This window comes from Heloderma suspectum, chromosome 4 (assembly GCF_057233095.1).
Source record: "Heloderma suspectum isolate Gila_16-S chromosome 4, 16-S_ref, whole genome shotgun sequence".
NCBI lineage: Eukaryota > Metazoa > Chordata > Lepidosauria > Squamata > Helodermatidae > Heloderma > Heloderma suspectum.
Window position 1 is genome coordinate 210,221,518 of NC_139461.1, and position 18,307 is coordinate 210,239,824.

At 41.3% G+C, this 18,307-nt stretch overlaps 1 protein-coding gene across 20 annotated transcripts in view; it reads left to right on the forward strand.

Annotated features, from left to right (window-relative positions):
• The window catches only part of FUBP1 (far upstream element binding protein 1), a 40,410-nt gene that overhangs the window by 6,847 nt on the left and 15,256 nt on the right, over positions 1-18,307 (forward strand). For all 20 annotated transcript variants that reach the window (XR_014790497.1, XR_014790496.1, XR_014790498.1 and 17 more), the window contains 10 exons: positions 3,435-3,474; positions 4,918-4,967; positions 5,056-5,127; positions 5,426-5,483; positions 12,002-12,164; positions 12,249-12,347; positions 12,437-12,538; positions 12,946-13,048; positions 13,141-13,241; positions 14,558-14,699. Coding sequence is in view for 9 of the 20 variants with exons in the window: in XM_084852133.1 (XP_084708259.1) it covers positions 3,435-3,474; positions 4,918-4,967; positions 5,056-5,127; positions 5,426-5,483; positions 12,002-12,164; positions 12,249-12,347; positions 12,437-12,538; positions 12,946-13,048; positions 13,141-13,241; positions 14,558-14,699 (930 nt within the window). In the remaining 11 variants the exon portion in view is untranslated. The remainder of the gene's footprint in view (positions 1-3,434; positions 3,475-4,917; positions 4,968-5,055; positions 5,128-5,425; positions 5,484-12,001; positions 12,165-12,248; positions 12,348-12,436; positions 12,539-12,945; positions 13,049-13,140; positions 13,242-14,557; positions 14,700-18,307) is intronic.

Here is an 18,307-nt window from a genome sequence, read left to right on the forward strand (position 1 = left end):
TAAAGTTATGAAGGCCTGGGTGAAGTGGAGGAACTGATCAAAGCTCCAATTTTTCTTCTGTGTTTTTCCTCCAAGGCTCAGCATCAAAAAAATCTGAAATTTTTGAAACTTTGAACTTCATGTCCGAATATGTGGTTGGATTCAAAGATGCCCTTGTCTTTGTGGAAAAACTTCTCACAAAGGGCTGATGCCAAATCCAAAGATGATATTCTTCATTCACAAGCATGATAACTAGTATAGGCCTGCATGTATTATAGAACTCTACAAACTCTTCTGGTAGCACTTACATAAGTGTTTGTGGGAAAACATTAGTGACTTTTTGTTGTTCATGGTTCATTGGATCCAACCCATAGTTTTAGTTGTTGTACAGTGCAGTATATGTTTGGGTGTTTGATTGAGAAATGTAATCTGGCAAGCATATTATATTACTCCTGCATGAAGGTGTGTAATACAGTCACTAATCCCTCTTGCAATTTTGAAGTACCATCTTTTTCTTCATCATCAGGTCAGTGTTTTGAAATACACAAAATCAAAAGCAGCCTAACATGTAGAACAATTGAGAAACTTGTTGAAGTGCATGCAAATCTTAAGTTGTCAAGTACATGAAGATCAAAATGAAAGTATAGTGTATGAAGCTGTCAGTTTTTCAAACCTGATGAGAGAAAATTGAATGGCACCAGTTTTTAACAATATATTTGCTGTCTAAATAATCTTATACTTACCTACTTAGAAGTTCTGTTGTGTTCAGTGGGGCTTACTTACACATACATAGGTAAAGGATTGCAGCCTAAGATGACTACTAGTTTTGATTGAAGTTACTGCAGCACTTACAATGCTGTGGTGCATTGTTTTGATATGCTAGTTCATTGTTACAAAGTTTGGCTAGGTACCAACTTTATTGCTATTCTTTACAGCTGTGAAATATTTAATACTTTGCTTGTTACCAATAAGTACTCTGTGACTTAGAAAAACTGATAATGATTGTACATTAAAGAATAAAAATCCAATATTAGAAACCACAAATTTAAAAGCTAAACCATAAAAATTAAGCAATTAAAATAATAAAACACAGCAGTAGAATTAGATATTGAAAGTACGTTTGAATAAGCAAGTTTAAATTCTGCCTGGAAGACAACAAAGAGGGAGATGGGGTGTTCGGACTATCATGGGGGTAAAAGAAGCCATTGTGGCTTCTCCCCCTACGCATGCTGCATGTGCTCCCATCATTTGCATAATTACCTGCACTGCAGCATGGGTTGGCATGTTGTCCCAACCCATCGTGCTGCGGGCATGGCTTCATACCGACCCTACAACCCCTACTGCAAATAGTGGGTTGTAGGGTGGGTACAAAGCTACCAATGCCATGAACCAGGTATGGATGACATGCAACCCGCACAGCAGATTGGGTACTTGTGCAAACAACAGGCGTGCAGGGGCATAGGGAGAAGCCATGATGGCTTCTTTTACTTCAGTGATCATCCGAACCCAGTGAGTTCTCCAGTGGAGTGTTATTCCAAAGCCTCAGTGCTGCCACTGAGAAGGCCATGTCCCTCATGTTTACTCGACAGTATCTCAAGGCCTGTGCAGATTGATGTGGGAGTGATTAAAGGCTGTTTAGGACAGGAGTGGAAACTGTTTTTCTTCCTGAGAGCAGCATTCACTCTGGGGAAATCTGTCAGGGATTGATTGCTAGTTGTGCACAGGACTAATTGCTGTGGGGGAGGGTGATTTTCTAAGGGATCACATACATGAGATGAGGAGGATTAACCTTCCCTCCACAGATGTAACTCCCGCAAATCCCCTCCATGTGGCAAATAAGTTTTTAAAATATTCTGTTGCCATTAATCAAAGCTTTTTCTAAAGTGCTGTGAGAAAGGGATGAGCAGAGAAGCCTGCAGGCTGGAGGTACCCACCCCTGGTTTACATCAGGGCGTTACATTACATGGGTTACATTACAGGACTTAAAAGGCCAAGAGCAGCACTGAGCTTGGAAGCAAACTAGTAGCATCTTGGCTAAAAACAGGAATGTCTTCTATCTCTGTATAAAGTTGAGATCTATTTCTAAACCCAGATAATACAGCTTCCCTTTTTGTTAACCACAGTCTTGATAGATTTTATTTGCAGCTGTTTAAATTGTAGGACGGCAATCTAGTTAAAGAATTTCTAATCATTGTATCATCAGATTTACTGTATGTATTGATCTGTGCATTCTATACATATGAATACATGCTAGATTGCTAATGAAATATTACATTTTTCAAAATCAGGCATATCTTTTTCTTTCACCAGAAAACAACAGTAAAGACTAAATGAACAAATATGAGAGGTGTATTGCCTGGGTATATGGAGGCTCCTATTGCTAAAGGACAAAATTGACTTGCATGGAACAGACCAATCATGGACTACATAGTATTCTGTTCTTAAACTGGCCCACCAGATGCAGTTCTTACCCCTGCTTCAAAAGAAAGTGCGGCAAGCAGGAATTTGGGTTGGGTGATTATTTATACCAGGGGTGGGTAAGATGTGACCCTCCAGATGTTTTGACCTACAACTCCCATCATCCCTAGCCAGAATATCCATGGTGAGGGATGGTGCAAGTTGAGGGTCAAAACATCTAGGGCCACAAGTTGCCCATCCCTGATTTTTACCTAAGCATGTGCAGAGTGACTTTTCCCTCAGTACTTGATAACTACAATATAAAGAATACAAATACATGTGAGTTGACTGCTTATTCCTTGGGGAAGGAAAATAAATCTTGAGAGGCAGTCTCATGAATGGTTGAAGTACAGTAGTAGTGTGGGAGGTATAGGACATGAAGCCTAACATCTGCGCTGAAATCCTACGCACACTTAAATGTATGTTCTATAAAACTAGTCTCTGTGCAACAATGCATAGGCTTTTGCTGTAAAAGAAGGAAAGCCATATGTGGGAGAAGAGAAAAAACACAAAAAGGAAAAAACAGGTTTGCAGGTGATCAATGAGATTGGCTGTGTTCTCTCTCCTTCTTGCACATTTGGCACAAGCCATAGTTTGCCATTTCAGATCAAGCAGCAAAGTGGGGAGGAAATAGTTACGCTCAGCGTGTGAGGGGAGGAATGCCCAACCTGAGGCCAGGATCATTCTCCTTATACCATTTCATGGTTTAATTTGAACTGAGCCGTTTTATCCAGTGATGTGTTTCCATGTGTGTGTATATATGTCTACGCAGAAGTAAGTCCTCTTGAGTTCAATGGGGTTTACTCCCAGGTAAGTGGGTATAGGATTGTAGCCTTAGTCATGAGGTTTAGCATAATTGGGAAAACAGATTAAATATATGTAAGTGTATTAGAGTGAAAATAGCATATATGTTCATGTGGTAGGCTGTGTTGCATTTTGTCTTTTATTGCAGACTATTTGGTAAAATTGATGGTCAAATATGTAATATTTCATTTTAGCTTTTGGAAATCAGTTACCGCCCATGCATCAACAACAAAGGTAGGATCTTTTTTCCCTTTTAACTTGATTCTAATAGTCTTCCCCATCCTAGTTCCCTCCACATGTGTTAGACCACAACTTCATTCATCTTCCACTTACAGAAGGCAACAGGTTGGGAAAGGCTGTTGTAGAAAATAACTTTCCTATTGGCTTCTCTTGCAAATGTATAAACCACTGCGAAATTACACATAACTTATCACCATAGGAATGAGCTCAGTATGTTGAAGTTATTGGCTTGTGGATTTAATTTGTCCCCTAACAGCTTCCAGGAAGGAAGTGGTTGGAAGAAAGGGTAGTTCATGTCGTCACTTAATTCACAATAATTGAAATAATTAGAGCCTCACACAGTTGGTGTATTTATTATGTTCAGTCTTTAACGCTTTAGAAACAGCCAACGGAGGTATGATGTAAATGGAATTGCTTGTGTGCGTGCACTTTCTGAAAGTAATCAAACTACTTTTCAGAGAATTAAGATATTCGCCATTAATATGACTGTTGGTTATGTATGTGAATCTGGTTGCCACTCACTCCTTCTTCAAAACCAGATGCCAATCAGTCTACTATGCTGCAAACCAGAGGTAGGCAAACTAGTGCCCTCCAGATGTTTTGACTCCAAATCCCATCAGCCACAGCCAGCATGGTCACTGGTCAGGTATTGTAGGTGTTATATATAGACACCGGGTTGCCTACTCCTGGTGCAGAGAAATCACTGTCTCCTTCAGTACAAACATGCACGCCACAAGTAATATCTCATGCTGCACTCAAAGCAAATGTGAAGCAGCCAAGAAAATCTGCATTACTTGTGACAGACTGTTCAAATTTGCAGTGTGCTGAATTGAGCCCTGCTGTAGTTGTTACAGTCTTTAGAATGTTGAAGATAATTACTTGCATGCCACACAACCTTAGACCACATGCCACAACCTTAGACCAATACAGTTAATGTTATATTTAAGAGCAAGAAATGGGGCTATATATACATTCACTAAAAAAAAAGAAATAAAAAGAACATTTTGGTTATTAAGTTTCTCCTTACTTATTAAAGTGGCTACATTTTTATTTCCTAACCTTTCCCTTCTTGTGATGTGTGTCTTTTAATATAAAACTATTAGACAATGCTATTCTATATTTCCATGAAATACATATACGTTGTTTAAGTGTTCAAATTCATAGAAGGGTATTGAATTGTGAGTGCCTGCTAATAATATTTGAAGCATTAATATTGTATTTTTGGGCATTTTAAATAAATGGCTACTGATTGGCCATATTGGAATGAATACTACATGCATTAATAGCTGGTTTAAAAAAATCAATAAATCTGGCAAAGCAAAAAGCATCAATTTGGATTAAGTTAAAGTTAATAGGAAGCACAGAACAAAATGTAAATCATTAGATAAACGATTCAAAGATAGGTGCAAATATTAGTTTTTGTTGTTTTTTGTTCAGGTCTGTAATGACAGAAGAATACAAAGTTCCTGATGGGATGGTTGGATTCAGTAAGTAATGTAAACTTACCATAATATAATAAAAACTGTAACAAACAGTATTAGTGCAATGATTGTTTTTTTCTGTCTATTTTTCAAGTAATTGGCAGGGGTGGAGAACAGATATCTCGCATACAGCAAGAATCTGGATGCAAAATACAGATTGCACCTGGTAATTATTCAGCCTCCTATACCACTGTTAGTTACAAGTATAGAAAGTTAGTGATTAATGTTGCAAAAAATAAAAACAATAGTCCTAAATAATTTTCCAGTATGTATGGATTATAAATGAACATTCAAGATCAACTATTTTGAGGGGAAATAAGTAATGGGTTAAAAATTCAATGAATTTTGGACAGTTATTTTGAATATCTGTTTGGGAGGTGTGATTAAATCTTAATACATAACTACTGACTACTGGTTTATTTGTTGGTTGCTGGTATTCATACTGTACTGTTTCCATTTTATAGATAGTGGGGGGCTGCCTGAAAGATCTTGCATGTTAACTGGAACTCCAGAGTCAGTACAGTAAGTGTTCACTTAAAACTTTCAAAGAAGCTAGAATGTTTTGAACGTAATTCTTGTATCTTGAGTATTCTATATCTTAAAGAACATAGCCATACTAGGTAGGGAATTTCTTGTGACCTGGAATGAAGAATTTTCATTGTTACTTAGTAGGCATGGCTAAGCTTGCATGACTTGAGATTTTTCCAGGTATGTCCAATACATTTTGGCCTACTTTTATCTCATCTCCACTGATCTCCATGTTCTATGATCTGTGAATCCTGCTCCCTTTCTGAGCACCCATGCTGCATGCATTTCTAAAGTGAAGTGTGTAGCTCTGCTTTACTTCAGAATATTCAGTAGTTCGACTCCAGTTATCAAAGTTTATATTCATGCTCACGCTTAGACTTTTGTGACCTTATTTTTGATGTTTAAGCCTCAAAGGGTTAAATTTTACTGGCTCAGTTTGGTTTTCTCAACAATATTGTTTTTCATAATTTTATTTAGTAAGGCACTTGTACATTTTGCATAACTTATGCTGGTTTTGTTCTCAGCTTATTTTGAACACTTTTTGAAAAAGTTTAATTACTATGTAATTCTCAGTTTAGAATGCTACTATCAATTTCTATTTAATTTTCATTTTCATTAATGGAACGATGTTACTAATTTAAAATAGTTTGCTTCAGCTTTTAATATGAATGACACATTCTACTTTTTTACATACTTTATTATTATCACTTCTCCTTACTATTAAAGAAACATAAACACTGATGCTCCTGAATTGTGCTGGTAATACGGTATTAAAAAAGCTTAGTTCAGAAGACAGGGGTTTTCTTCAACACTGGATGGCAAAAACATGCAAATACTTTTTATTATAATCAAGATATTCTGTTTTGGAGTGAATGTTTGTAATTATTCAGCCTGAATGAGGTAGTCTCTTAGCAAGGCTTACAAATTTGCTCTGAAGCAAGATTGCAAATATTTAAGCCAGGGGTAAATTACCATGTACAATTCCACAACAGAACTAACTTGTTTCCCAGGACTCCTGGGGGGCATGCCTATCCCTATCCTTATGACTAGTCCCTCTTCCTCCAGTTAGTAGGCAGTGCCAACATCTTGCCTGACTCCTCCAGATCACCTACCGGCCCTGCCTACTTGCAGACAAACAGGGCCTTTGGTGAGCCCTGCTCTCACTGCATTTTTTCCTTCAAATTTGTGTTGGTTCTCCCACTGTCACCCAACAGGGATTAGTTTAGGACAAGGTGGCATTCACATTGTGGGAACAGGGAGCAATCAGCCACGTCTCCAACCTCACCACCTTGCAGGGCCGGGTAGGCTGGGGCAGGATGTTTTCTTACCTTTTGAATAGGACCTAGTGCTGTGGCCCAAGGACCCCAGGGGCCTTTCACCTCTTCTCGAAGGGTAGGCCAGCAGAGGCCACTGCAGCAAGCATCAATCATGCTCTCCCACCCAGCAGGACAGAGATGGAGCAGGAATGCCAGGGAGCCACAGTGGGAACAGCAACCACAACAGATTGTATGGTGCTTCAGGAGGCCCCCATAGCAACAGAGGGCATAAGTGCGTGCTCCTCCCCAACAAATATCAGTAACCCCGATTTCAAGGGGAAAGGGCTCACTTGGAGTTTCTCCAATGAGTGAAAACCATGATTACCAAGGAAGTGAGGGGAGGTTTAAGTACAGGGGCCATGGAAGGAACCAGAGCCAGATCACCTTTCTCCACCCCCCCAAGAAAGCCCATAAAGACAAATCTAAGCAGAGATATTGCCTGTCTAGTGTGCAGTCTAAGCAGAAACATCAGAAGGGAGCATATCCCCCTCTGCTTCATGAAGCAACTCTTCCAGACAGTCCTTCTCAGAGTCCTGTTTCAACAACCTTTTGGAGTTATTTGAGAGTGTCAATAAACATGTGTACAGGGGTGATCCAGAAGACATTGTTTACTTGGACTTTCAAAAGGCTTTTGACAAAATCCTTCACCAAGACTTCTGAGCAAACTTAGCAGTCATGGAATAAGAGGAGAGATCCTCTTAGGTATCAGTCACTGGTTAAAGAACAGAAATCAGAGTAGGAATAAATGGTAAATTCTCCCAATGGAGGGATTTAAACTGGGGTCCCACAAGGATCTGTACTGGGATCAGTGCTTTTCAACTTACTGATAAATGATCTGGAATTAGGAGTGAACAGCGATGTGGCCAAGTTTGCTGATGACACCAAATCATTTTGGGTGGTTAAAACAAAAAGGGATTGCGAGCTCCAAAAGGATCTTTCCAAACTGTGAGAATGGGCATTAGGATGGTAAATGCAGTTCAGAGTAAGCAAGTGTAAAGTGATGCACGTTGGGGCAAAAAATCCTAACTTGAAGTATAAACCTGATGGGATCTGAGCTAGCAGTGACTGACCAAGAAAGACATTGTGGGCTTGTGGTGGACATTTTGATGAAAATGTGAAAAAGGCAAATTCCATGTCAGGCATAATTAGAAAAGGAACTGAAAATAAAACTGCCAATATCATACTGCCTTGATACAAATCTATGGTGCGTCCTCACTAAGGGCACTGTTTGCAGTTCTGGTCACCACACCTAAAAAAGGATATTGTAGAGTTGGGAAAAGTGCAGAAAAGGGCAACTAAAAATGATTAAGGGGCTGGAGCAACTCCCCTATGAAGAAAGGTTACAACATCTGGTATTGTTTAGCTTAGAAAAAAGATGAGTGAGGGGAGACATGAAAGACGTGTACAAAATTATACATGGTGTGCAGAAAGTGGATAGGGAGACATTTTCTCCCTCTCATATAATAGTAAGAACCAGGGTCGTTCCATGAAGCTAATTGGTGGAATATTCAGGACAGATAAAAGGAAGTACTTCTTCACACAGCGCATACTTAAACTATGGAATTCACTTCCAGAAGATTTAATGACGGCCACCAATTTGGATGGCTTTAAAAGGGGATGGGACAAATTCAAGGAAGATAAGGCTATCAGTGGCTACTAGTCCTGATGGCTATATACTGTCTCCAGTATCAGAGACAGTATGTACACCAGTTGCTGGGAAACATGGACAGGAGGGTCCTGCTTGTGGGTCTCGGTTGGCTACAGTGTGAACAGAATTCTGGACTAGATGATGCCGCTCTGGTCTGATCCAGCATGGCTGTTCTTATGTTCACCTTCTGATGGGGAACGCAAGAGGGTCAAGCATGACAAGCCTCTGCAGGGGGACCCAGGGATGCTCTAATGAAGGATCTGCTAAGTGCAAGTAAGACCCTGGGGGCAGATGCCTTAGCACAATTGTCCTCAGACATTCCAGTGTCCCCTCTGTACCTGAGCAAGAGAAAGGGCAACTTTCTGAAGAGGAGATGGACCAGGTGGCTCTTAATGTCATCTGGCTTTTCCATGCTGAGCTGTTCCCTATTCTACTCATGAAGGTGTGTTGTGCCATTCAGCTTTCAGTTGTCAAACACGAAGGGGTAGGCACTCCCCCTCATGGGGGTCCAAAGTTATATTTCCACAGGAAGACTCTAGGACTTCGACAGTGCCATTCCCCATCCTGTTCAGGGACGTATGTAGAAGAGTTTCCTGTAAACAGCACAGAAGTTGGAACATCGTGAACACGACTGAGAATGGGATGTAACTCATGGAGAAATGCAAGAGCATACTCCTACACCAAACGGAAAAGGTGACACAGGAGGAACGGATGAATCTGATGTCCCTTTCACAACTACAAGGCCTCCTGGTTTTGTATCAGAAGATGGTTGCTTTGGCACGATTCACGTCCCAACCACTCCCAATGACGCCTGCTTCCCTTCCAGTCACAGATCACTTAAAGCAAGTTCATGCTGATCCAGATACCGAGTTGGCTATGGATGGAGATGTTATGGTGGCTGAACCCGATCCAGTTGGTTAGAGGAGTACGATCGCCATTACCACAGACACCAGTCTCTTCAGATGGAGGTTGCATACGGAGTTCAAGGTGACCCAGGGAACTTGGACTAAAATAGTCGAAAAAGAGTATCAACCTTCTGGAACTTGGGCCATCTCATTGGAAGGCACCAATAGCCTTCTAATGAGACATAGGGGGGCTGCATGTGTTAATAAAGATGGACAAGGTGTCAGCAAAGGGCTTCATGAATAAGGGGGCATGAAATCATGTACCTTACACAAGGAAACTTTGGAAATCTTGAGATGGGCAGAGGAAAATCTGGCCTTGATCAAAGCTGAACACCTGGTGGTGAAATCAAATCAGGTAGCTGACTAACTCAGTCAAATGGCAATTGAGGAATTGTAACTGACATTTCACCCGCGGTTTTTCAGCAGATAGCTGCTTCAGAACCCTGGACCTATTTGTGGCCCCTCAAAACACAAAGCTGCCATTGTTCATGACATGGGACCCATGTTCAGAAGCAGTGGGACACAATGTTCTCAACGCTCTGTGGCCTCAGGGCTACTATATTATTTTCTACCATTGCCTCTCCTACAGGCAGAAGTACTTCTAATGGCTCTATCTTGGCTGCACCATAGTTGGTTTCTGGAGTTTGTCAACATGTCAGTAGCGGAGTGCTGGAGTCCCACAGACCAGGAGGATTGACTGTTGCAGGGACCAGTGCTTCATCCACAACTTCACATGTCTCACCTAACAGCCTGGAGGCTGAACGGCAGTGGCTTAGGGACCTAGGCTATCCAGCAGGGAGGGGTCCTTAAGACTTCATTAGCCCCCCATAGATTATCCACTAACAAGGTGTATTCCAACACTTGGAAGATTTTCCTATCTTGATGTAGGAAGGAAAATGGGGGTCCTGTCAATTAGCAGGTGCAGGATGTTCTGGATTTTCTACATGCTGGCCTGGCCAAGGGATTGAGCACTAATACCCTGAAAAGACAAGCTGCAGCCTTGAACAGTGTCCTGGGTTACAGAGGTGGTCCTGGACCCTCAGCCCATCCACATGTACTCTGGTTTCTTAAAGGGGCAGCACTTCTGAATCCCCTTATGGTCCATAGGTTTTCCTCATGGAACCTGTCTGGGTTCTTATGGCTGTTATGGGCCCTCCCTTCAAGTCCATGAGGAAAGGTGTCTCTGAAAAGTCTCACTTTAAAATGGAGTTTTGGGTGGCTGTTAGTTACTACATATCTATACCACCCAATAGCTGAAGCATGTAGGGTGTCTGAGCTTGTCTTTCAACTGAGCTTGCTTTGTATGTTCCATGAGGATAAAGTGGTTCTCTCCTAAGGTGAACTCTATTTTTCACAAGTCTCAAGAGGTAGTACTGCCTTCGGTCTGTTCTAATCCTGTACGTTACCAGGACAAGAACTTGCATAAATTAAATGTTAGGCAAGCTTTACTATTTTATTTGGATAGGACAACTCTGCATAGGGCAACAGAATCACTGTGTCCTTTAGGGGGGCTTCCCTGGGGAAGCCTGGGGTATCCATACCAAGGGGCCTCTGGACGTGCATATAGATGGTATATGTCAGTTTGAGGAAACACCCTCCCCAGGAAGTGACGGCTCATTCCCTCAGGAGTGGCCTCCTTGGCAGGTCTATGATGGAGGTTCTCTTTAGGAAATTGCAGAGCGGCTACATGGGCCTCAGTCCATACTTTTACATGGCACTTTAAGGTGCATAACTATTCTGTTGATGCAGCCTTTGATAAAGGGATGCTGCCGTCCTGGGGTGGAGTGCACTACTCTCCCCCGCCCCTGGGAATGGCACCGCTATTATACATCCCTAAGGATAGCTGATTTGCATATCTCTGGTGGTCCTGGGGGAAAAGGAAATCCTTATTGTGAATTTCTGTTTCAAGGACAGAAGAAGCGGGCATTCATCTGCTTCTTCAGTCTAGTGTATTGATAATTAGGTGGAGGTACTAGGGCTTCTGCCTCCGTCGCGCATGTGAGGTGGTAGTCAGGGATTCCTGGGGTTGAATTCCCTTTTTTCTGATGTTTCTATTGTTCCACCACTTCTGGTTACTTTTTTTTTTCTTCCAGCAGATGACAGTCACATTAGGTATTACAGTGTTACAGTTAATGTTTTTTTCCTTCAAGGGAAGTTTGAGGGTTCTCTGCTTTTCTAGTACTGGTCTGGAGATCTGGGATGCCCCCCATACTGGGAGAGACCAGCAAGATGTTGGCCCTGCCTACTGACTGGGGGAGGCTATCCCTAAGGATAGACTAATTTGCATGCCTTCTAGGAGTCTTGGAAACAGAAATTCATGGTTAGAATGGCCTTTTTCTCAAGCCCAGAACACAGCGGTGTCCTCCATCTTAATATGATTTCTGAGATAGTGAATCATTCTAATCCCCACCCCTCTGATCTTGTTTGCCATTGCTGTGGACAGTACAATATAAACTCCAATTACTTGGCAGGCTGAACAAGCATTATGCACCTGAGGAAACAAGTTCATATTCATAAAAGTGCAATTTTCAAGTAGATTAATTGATTTTTTAGGTATTGATTACCTATTTGAACTTGCTGTCTGTTGCCAGTGACGTGACTTTTTTCAATCCTGTTACCATAATAAATTGTATCTCTTTCAAGGTCTGCGAAGAGGTTGCTTGACCAGATAGTTGAAAAAGGAAGGCCTACACCAGGATTCCATCATGGTGATGGTCCCGGAAATGCGGTCCAGGAAATTATGATACCAGCTAGCAAAGCAGGATTAGTTATTGGAAAGGGTGGAGAGACAATAAAGCAACTTCAAGTAAGCTGACGGGTTTTTACTGTTCAGTACATGCATGAAAATTCTAAATTTGCATGATCTGTACAGGTTAATTTTGTTAAATAGGAACGAGCAGGCGTTAAGATGGTAATGATTCAAGATGGACCACAGAACACTGGAGCAGACAAACCTCTTAGGATCACAGGAGATCCTTACAAAGTTCAAGTAAGAAAAGATTTTAAAACTTGAAAAAATCCTCCATGTGTAGTAATTTCAAGAGTACAGCATCTAAATTGTACGTAATTCTCTTTTAGCAAGCCAAGGAAATGGTCTTAGACCTAATTCGTGATCAAGGTGGTTTTAGAGAGGTGCGCAATGAATATGGGTCAAGAATAGGAGGCAACGAAGGGCTAGATGTGAGTATAACATTTTCTGCAACGTGCCTTTGAGAGCTTTTTTGTTTTGTAGTATTTACTATTTGTGCAAAAATGATAAAGTGGTAAGAACATACAAATATTTTGTCCTTTATAATTCTGTTAAGAACTGAAAATAGTATTTGTAGAAACATTTCTCTAATTTAAAACATCTTGGTCCAGATAAATTTGATCACTGTTACATAGTTCACAACAAGTGAACGACTAACTATCCTGTTACCTTATGACATCCTTACCTAATCCTTTTCCCTTCCACTTCATGTGGCTTGCTTATAAGTCTTGGTATGTGTCAAAATAATAATCTGAGTTATATGAAGCTACACACTGAAACTAGTTTGGGTTGAAACATTAGTTGGACATTGCTTTTAAAATATGTTTTGTTTCTTAAGGTCCCAATACCACGATTTGCTGTTGGTATTGTAATTGGGAGAAATGGAGAAATGATAAAAAAGATACAGAATGATGCTGGTGTCAGGATCCAGTTTAAACCAGGTGGGCAGTCTATATGTATAAGAATAAAGATTATAGTGTTTTCCCCTCTTAATTTGTAAGCAAAACATGTTTAAACATTCCATCTCTTCTAGATGATGGGACAACTCCAGACAGAATAGCCCAGATCACAGGACCTCCAGATAGATGCCAGCATGCAGCAGAAATTATTACAGATCTTCTTCGAAGTGTCCAGGTTGGTTAATAGTTGCTAGGAATGTGTTTGATTGCAGGCAAATTGAATATCATATTTTATTCTATCTAATTAATCTTTACATGATTCATAAATCTTTCAAATTGGGAAGGTAGCTTTTGTATTTGTGATAGTTATTTTAACTATGAAATTCCTGTTTTAACAAAATTCTAGTCATATAAACAAATGTTTACCAGCCTACCCGTAACTGAGCTAGTAATTCTGGACTCAAAGAAAGAAAGAAAACAAACAACTCTGTGAATGATCATTTCCTGATAGTGATTCTTGCTCACCATAGTGACTAGAAATCTACAGTTCATAACTAGCAAAACCAGTCAATACAGTTATCAAATTTTGTATTTGTAAATCAGTATTGAGCAAGTATTCAACCAATTTTGAGGGTGTACTTCCATCCTTAAAACTTCATGTCAAAGTGCTGATTGCATGTTACACTTTTTTCATCCTAGGATAAGCTGAACTTTGTCTTTCTAAGGTTTCCAACATATGATTATTGTCAATTGGAAAACAGATGCTTTGCAAATTCTTAGTCTCAACAGTGTGGGTTATTTAGCCAACATTGCCTTTGCCAACCATAGTGCTGAAGTTTGGTGGCATATGTAAAAAGATTGCTTAATAAAAACCGTGGAGAAAAGACACTGGTTGTTGGTCAAAGGTCTAGTTCGCACTGAGGAGTCAACTCTTGTGTGTGCTAGGTCGCTTCAGGCTGTAGGCAAAGGCTCACGTGATTGAATGCTCTTTCATACAAAAAAAAGCAGCTGAAAGAAAACTAGAACATCAGAAAAAAACGCTAAGTGAGAACTCTACTCCATGACATCTATTTTTCTATGTAGCGGGCATCTTTTGTTTGGAGAAGCACTTGCTAACATGAGCCCCCAGCTGCAGTAATACACCAAGGTACATGTTTGCCAAGTCAGTGGAGACCAAATTACATATGATGGTGGCAGCTACATTTGTTGCTTTACACTTCTGCCTCAATCATGTGTGCATGTGTGTCAAGCTTTATCTAAGGAGTGAACCACTAAGGGGAGCTGAACCCTTCACGTTTTACCTCCCCATGGTCCCTTGACCCAAGTACTTTTCACCCAGCTCACATCTGGTATTAGAAGGACCAGAAAAAGGTAAAACAGGTGCTATGTCTTCTGCAAAGGTGTAATCCCCTCTGTCCCTTTAGAGACAATTGTATTTAGTGTCAAGTGTATCAGTTCTCCAAACGTTGACAGAGAGCAAAATAAGTTACTTTTCTGCAGGTTGCAGCAATTTTTCAGCGTTGCTAATTGTGGTTTTTCATCTTTATCTAGGCTGGTAATCCTGGTGGTCCAGGGCCTGGTGGTCGTGGAAGAGGTAGAGGTCAAGGCAATTGGAATATGGGGCCGCCTGGTGGACTACAAGAATTTAATTTTATTGTGCCCACTGGAAAAACTGGATTAATTATTGGGAAAGGTAATAAACTTGATTTGAGTAGTGAGATGACTAACGTGATCTAACTTGTGCTCCTACATGAGAAGTACTGTTTCTTCTGTTCAGTGTAGACAGCATCCAACAATGGATTAACTCCTGCTATTGCTGAGAAGGCAGGAACCTTGTGATGTAGTTTCTTTTTCCACCATTCTTTCCCTCTGCAAGCACTTCCTCAGCTCTGGTTTGTGATGCAGCTTGTAGTGGAAGAAAAAATACTTTTAAAGGTGATTTACATTTAAAGAAAATAAAGAGAAGCCCGCTCTGTTCCTACCTTCACTCACCTCCTGCAACTGCCTAGCTCAGGCCCTTTTTCCTCTCTATTTCTCAACTCCTCTTTACCTGATTCTTTGTCATCTTTCTCAAAGCTTTGTTTTTCCTTTATTTAAAAACAAACAAAACGTTGCCACTTTTCAGTTTTAATTGCCTCTGTTCCTTACCTTCACTTCTTCTCCTCCCTTTTCTGCCCAATGGCTTCAGAGGGTAAACTGAATAGCCTGCCTGCAAAAAAAGCCAAAGATCAAGGACATTAGAATGCAAGAGAAAGAAACTCTGCTGGGGAAGAAACTGAGACACTGAGTCATTACTTCATGAGCCCTGCTCTCACTCATATAAGCCCAGTTTTCTCAGTAGCAGACCCCACTAAATCTGCTCAGCCACATTACCTTCCCTTGTGTAAAGTCAAGGCTTCATCTCCAATTCTGAAAACACTGATCTGAGAGCCTGGCTTACTGGAAATTCGGTGCCCATTCTGTCTTTGTATCCAAAGGTGATTTTATAGCAGCATCCACCAGAGGGTGAAAAAGCACCATTCAGATCTGCATGGGATCTTATCTGACCAGGAAGAGTTTTGTAGCTGATGCTGAATCAACTTCAAAATCATCTTCAATCCAAGAGGCCTCTCAAGCCCAGATAAGGATTTCTCCTGACAATTTAGCAGCATAAGCTCTGCCCTCTTCTGAATTCCATACCTGTTTTTTCCAAAAGAAATTTGTCTAAAAAAATTGAACAAGCTGCTACTGCTGACACTTACGGGGAGCTAAGAAAAAAGCTAAGCATACTCAAATGGAACAGGCTTGTTTCCTCTTCTGATTCATCTCCTACTCTTGAGTAAGAAAAGTGGGAAGAGCTCAGAAACCTTTCAGAAGCCTAAACACTCTGTTCCTTCTCTTATTAATTCCTTAGAACAATCTAATTATAACTTTGCTGATCCTTATCTCCTCCCCAGATTCAAAATCTGGCTTCAGTAACTTTTGACTTTGTACCTTTGTTATCCAAGATCATATCATCTATGTTTGTGCCCTCTACCCTAGGATCCAGTGCCTACATATTTAGCAGCATTGGTATGGCCAGAGACTAAAGTACTGCAGAAACTGTTTGCTTACGAGCACCCTTTAGCAAAATAGTTTAATCAGAAGCGACTGTTCCTGTAGCTAGTAGAAAATCTGATATTTTTGCTATAAGATTTTATTTCTTCGAATAGTGTTCTCCAACCTGGTGCTCTCCAGGTGTTTGGACTACGATTCCCAGTATTCATGAACATTGACCAACAGTTGGGGCTGGTGGGAGTTGATGTCCAAAACATCTAGAGGGCACCAGGTTGGGGAAAGCTGCCTTAAACCACCAGGCTATGGAGGATTTAAGGGTCTTCTTGGGGGATACTCCCATAGCCCCCCTACTTTCAGGGGCCATTGTGCCCAAGATGGTGATGCCCTTCTGAGAGACTCAGGCAAGAAACATTTAGATCTTGCTCTCCTAAAGCTACTGATCTCAGACCTTAGGTTGCCACCATTTATTCAAATATTGCTAGAGCCTCATTGCTCTGCTTAGGTCAAGATCACAACTTAGATGAAGATAGACTTCACAAAACCATTGAAAAATTAACTAAAGCCTCCACCTTTGTCGCTGATGCCACGTTTGACACTCCTCAGTTCACTGCTAGATCTATTGCAGCTAATGTAGTGGATGGGTGTTTATGGCTTAAGCAGTGGAATGTGGACTCTGCTTCCAGAAACTTAGCTGCATTCTCTTTCAAAGGTTCTTATCCCTTTGAGGAAGATGAAGAATGTTCTGGTAAAGATGAAAGACAAGCATAAGGCCATGCCCTCCAACCCCTGTAAGGTAGACAGAAGCAAAACCAGGTGCTACTTTCCTTCCTTTTACCCTGAAAGACCCAACTTTAGAACCAGAGACTACAGAAGTAACAACCTAACATGGAACAAGCTCAGATTTCCGAACTGAAGGCGGAATTTCTCTATGACCAAGACCATTTCCACACAACCCAGGGAAAACAGGCCACAGTACTTACTCCACCCATGCTCCAGTGGAAGAAAGGCTCCAACTCTTCCTACCTGCTTGGGAAACTCCATGTCAGATCTATGGGTGCTACAAATCCAGATAGAGCCTATTAAAGATCCCATTAAACAAATCCTGCCCATCTCCTGACTTCTGGTCCCATGACAAGAAAAGACTTATAGAGGAGGCTATTGTTATCTTGGGATAAGTACAGTAGAGGCAGACGCTCCCACACAATTGTTCTCCTGTATCAACTCCATCTTCTTCATGGTCCCAAAGAAAGGAGAAGATTGGTGTGTAGCTCTAAACCTTAAATACCTCAGCAAATTTATCTGTTATTTCAAATTCCACATGGATCTCGCCAAAGCTTCCTTAAGCATTCCCATTCATCTTGACCACCATGTATTCTTCCAGTTCGCCTCCAAGGAATGTCCATTCCAATACAGAGTTTTACTCTTCGGCCTCTCAGTTCATTGCATATTCATCAGACTGGTGGTTATACTGGTAGCACACCTTCTACTACAGGGCATCTACATTTATTCTTATCTGAACTACCTGTTACTCCAGTCTCCCTCCCTCTCCAAAGCCCGTCAGGACCTGTGGCTCACTCTTGTTTTGTTTGAAACATGGCCATTTACAACTCTCGTTGTTTTCAGCATCTAGATGTCGTCATTGACACTTCCCAGGGGCTCACTTCCCTATCTCTCAAGAAGACCCAAAAGATCCAACTGGCAACCAGACATCTCCAGTACCAAAAAGCAGTGGACCTCATGGGCCTCATGCATGTTTTTGACACAGTGAATTTGTATATCGAGATCCCAAGTTATGCTCATGTTTTGGGCATAATGAATTAATGTATCAAGATTCTATCATGAATTCATGTATTGAGATCCTGTCTCTCTCCAAGAGGACGTAGCCTGCAGATGGCACTGCAGGTTTGGCATCTCACCCATAGCCCAACACACTCTGATGGTAGGCTTCTTCCAGCATCCTGTCCCAAGGAGTGCTTCTCAAGGACCCAGTCCAGATATCGGTGACCACAGATGCCAGCCTCTGCGACTGAGGAGCTCATTGCCAAGGCCAGGTGATCTAGGGCTCTTGATTGGAATGGGAAACATTCCACAGTATCAACTGGCTAGCTCTCCTTGAAGTCATGCTAGCCTTTACGCCCTCCCCCTTCAAACAAGCACAGGTTATCACAAGGATGGGCAGTATGACCATTGAGGCTAATATCAACGGACAGGGGGATCAGATCCAGTTCCCTACACCAAGAGGCCACAGTTATCTCGAGGGCCAAG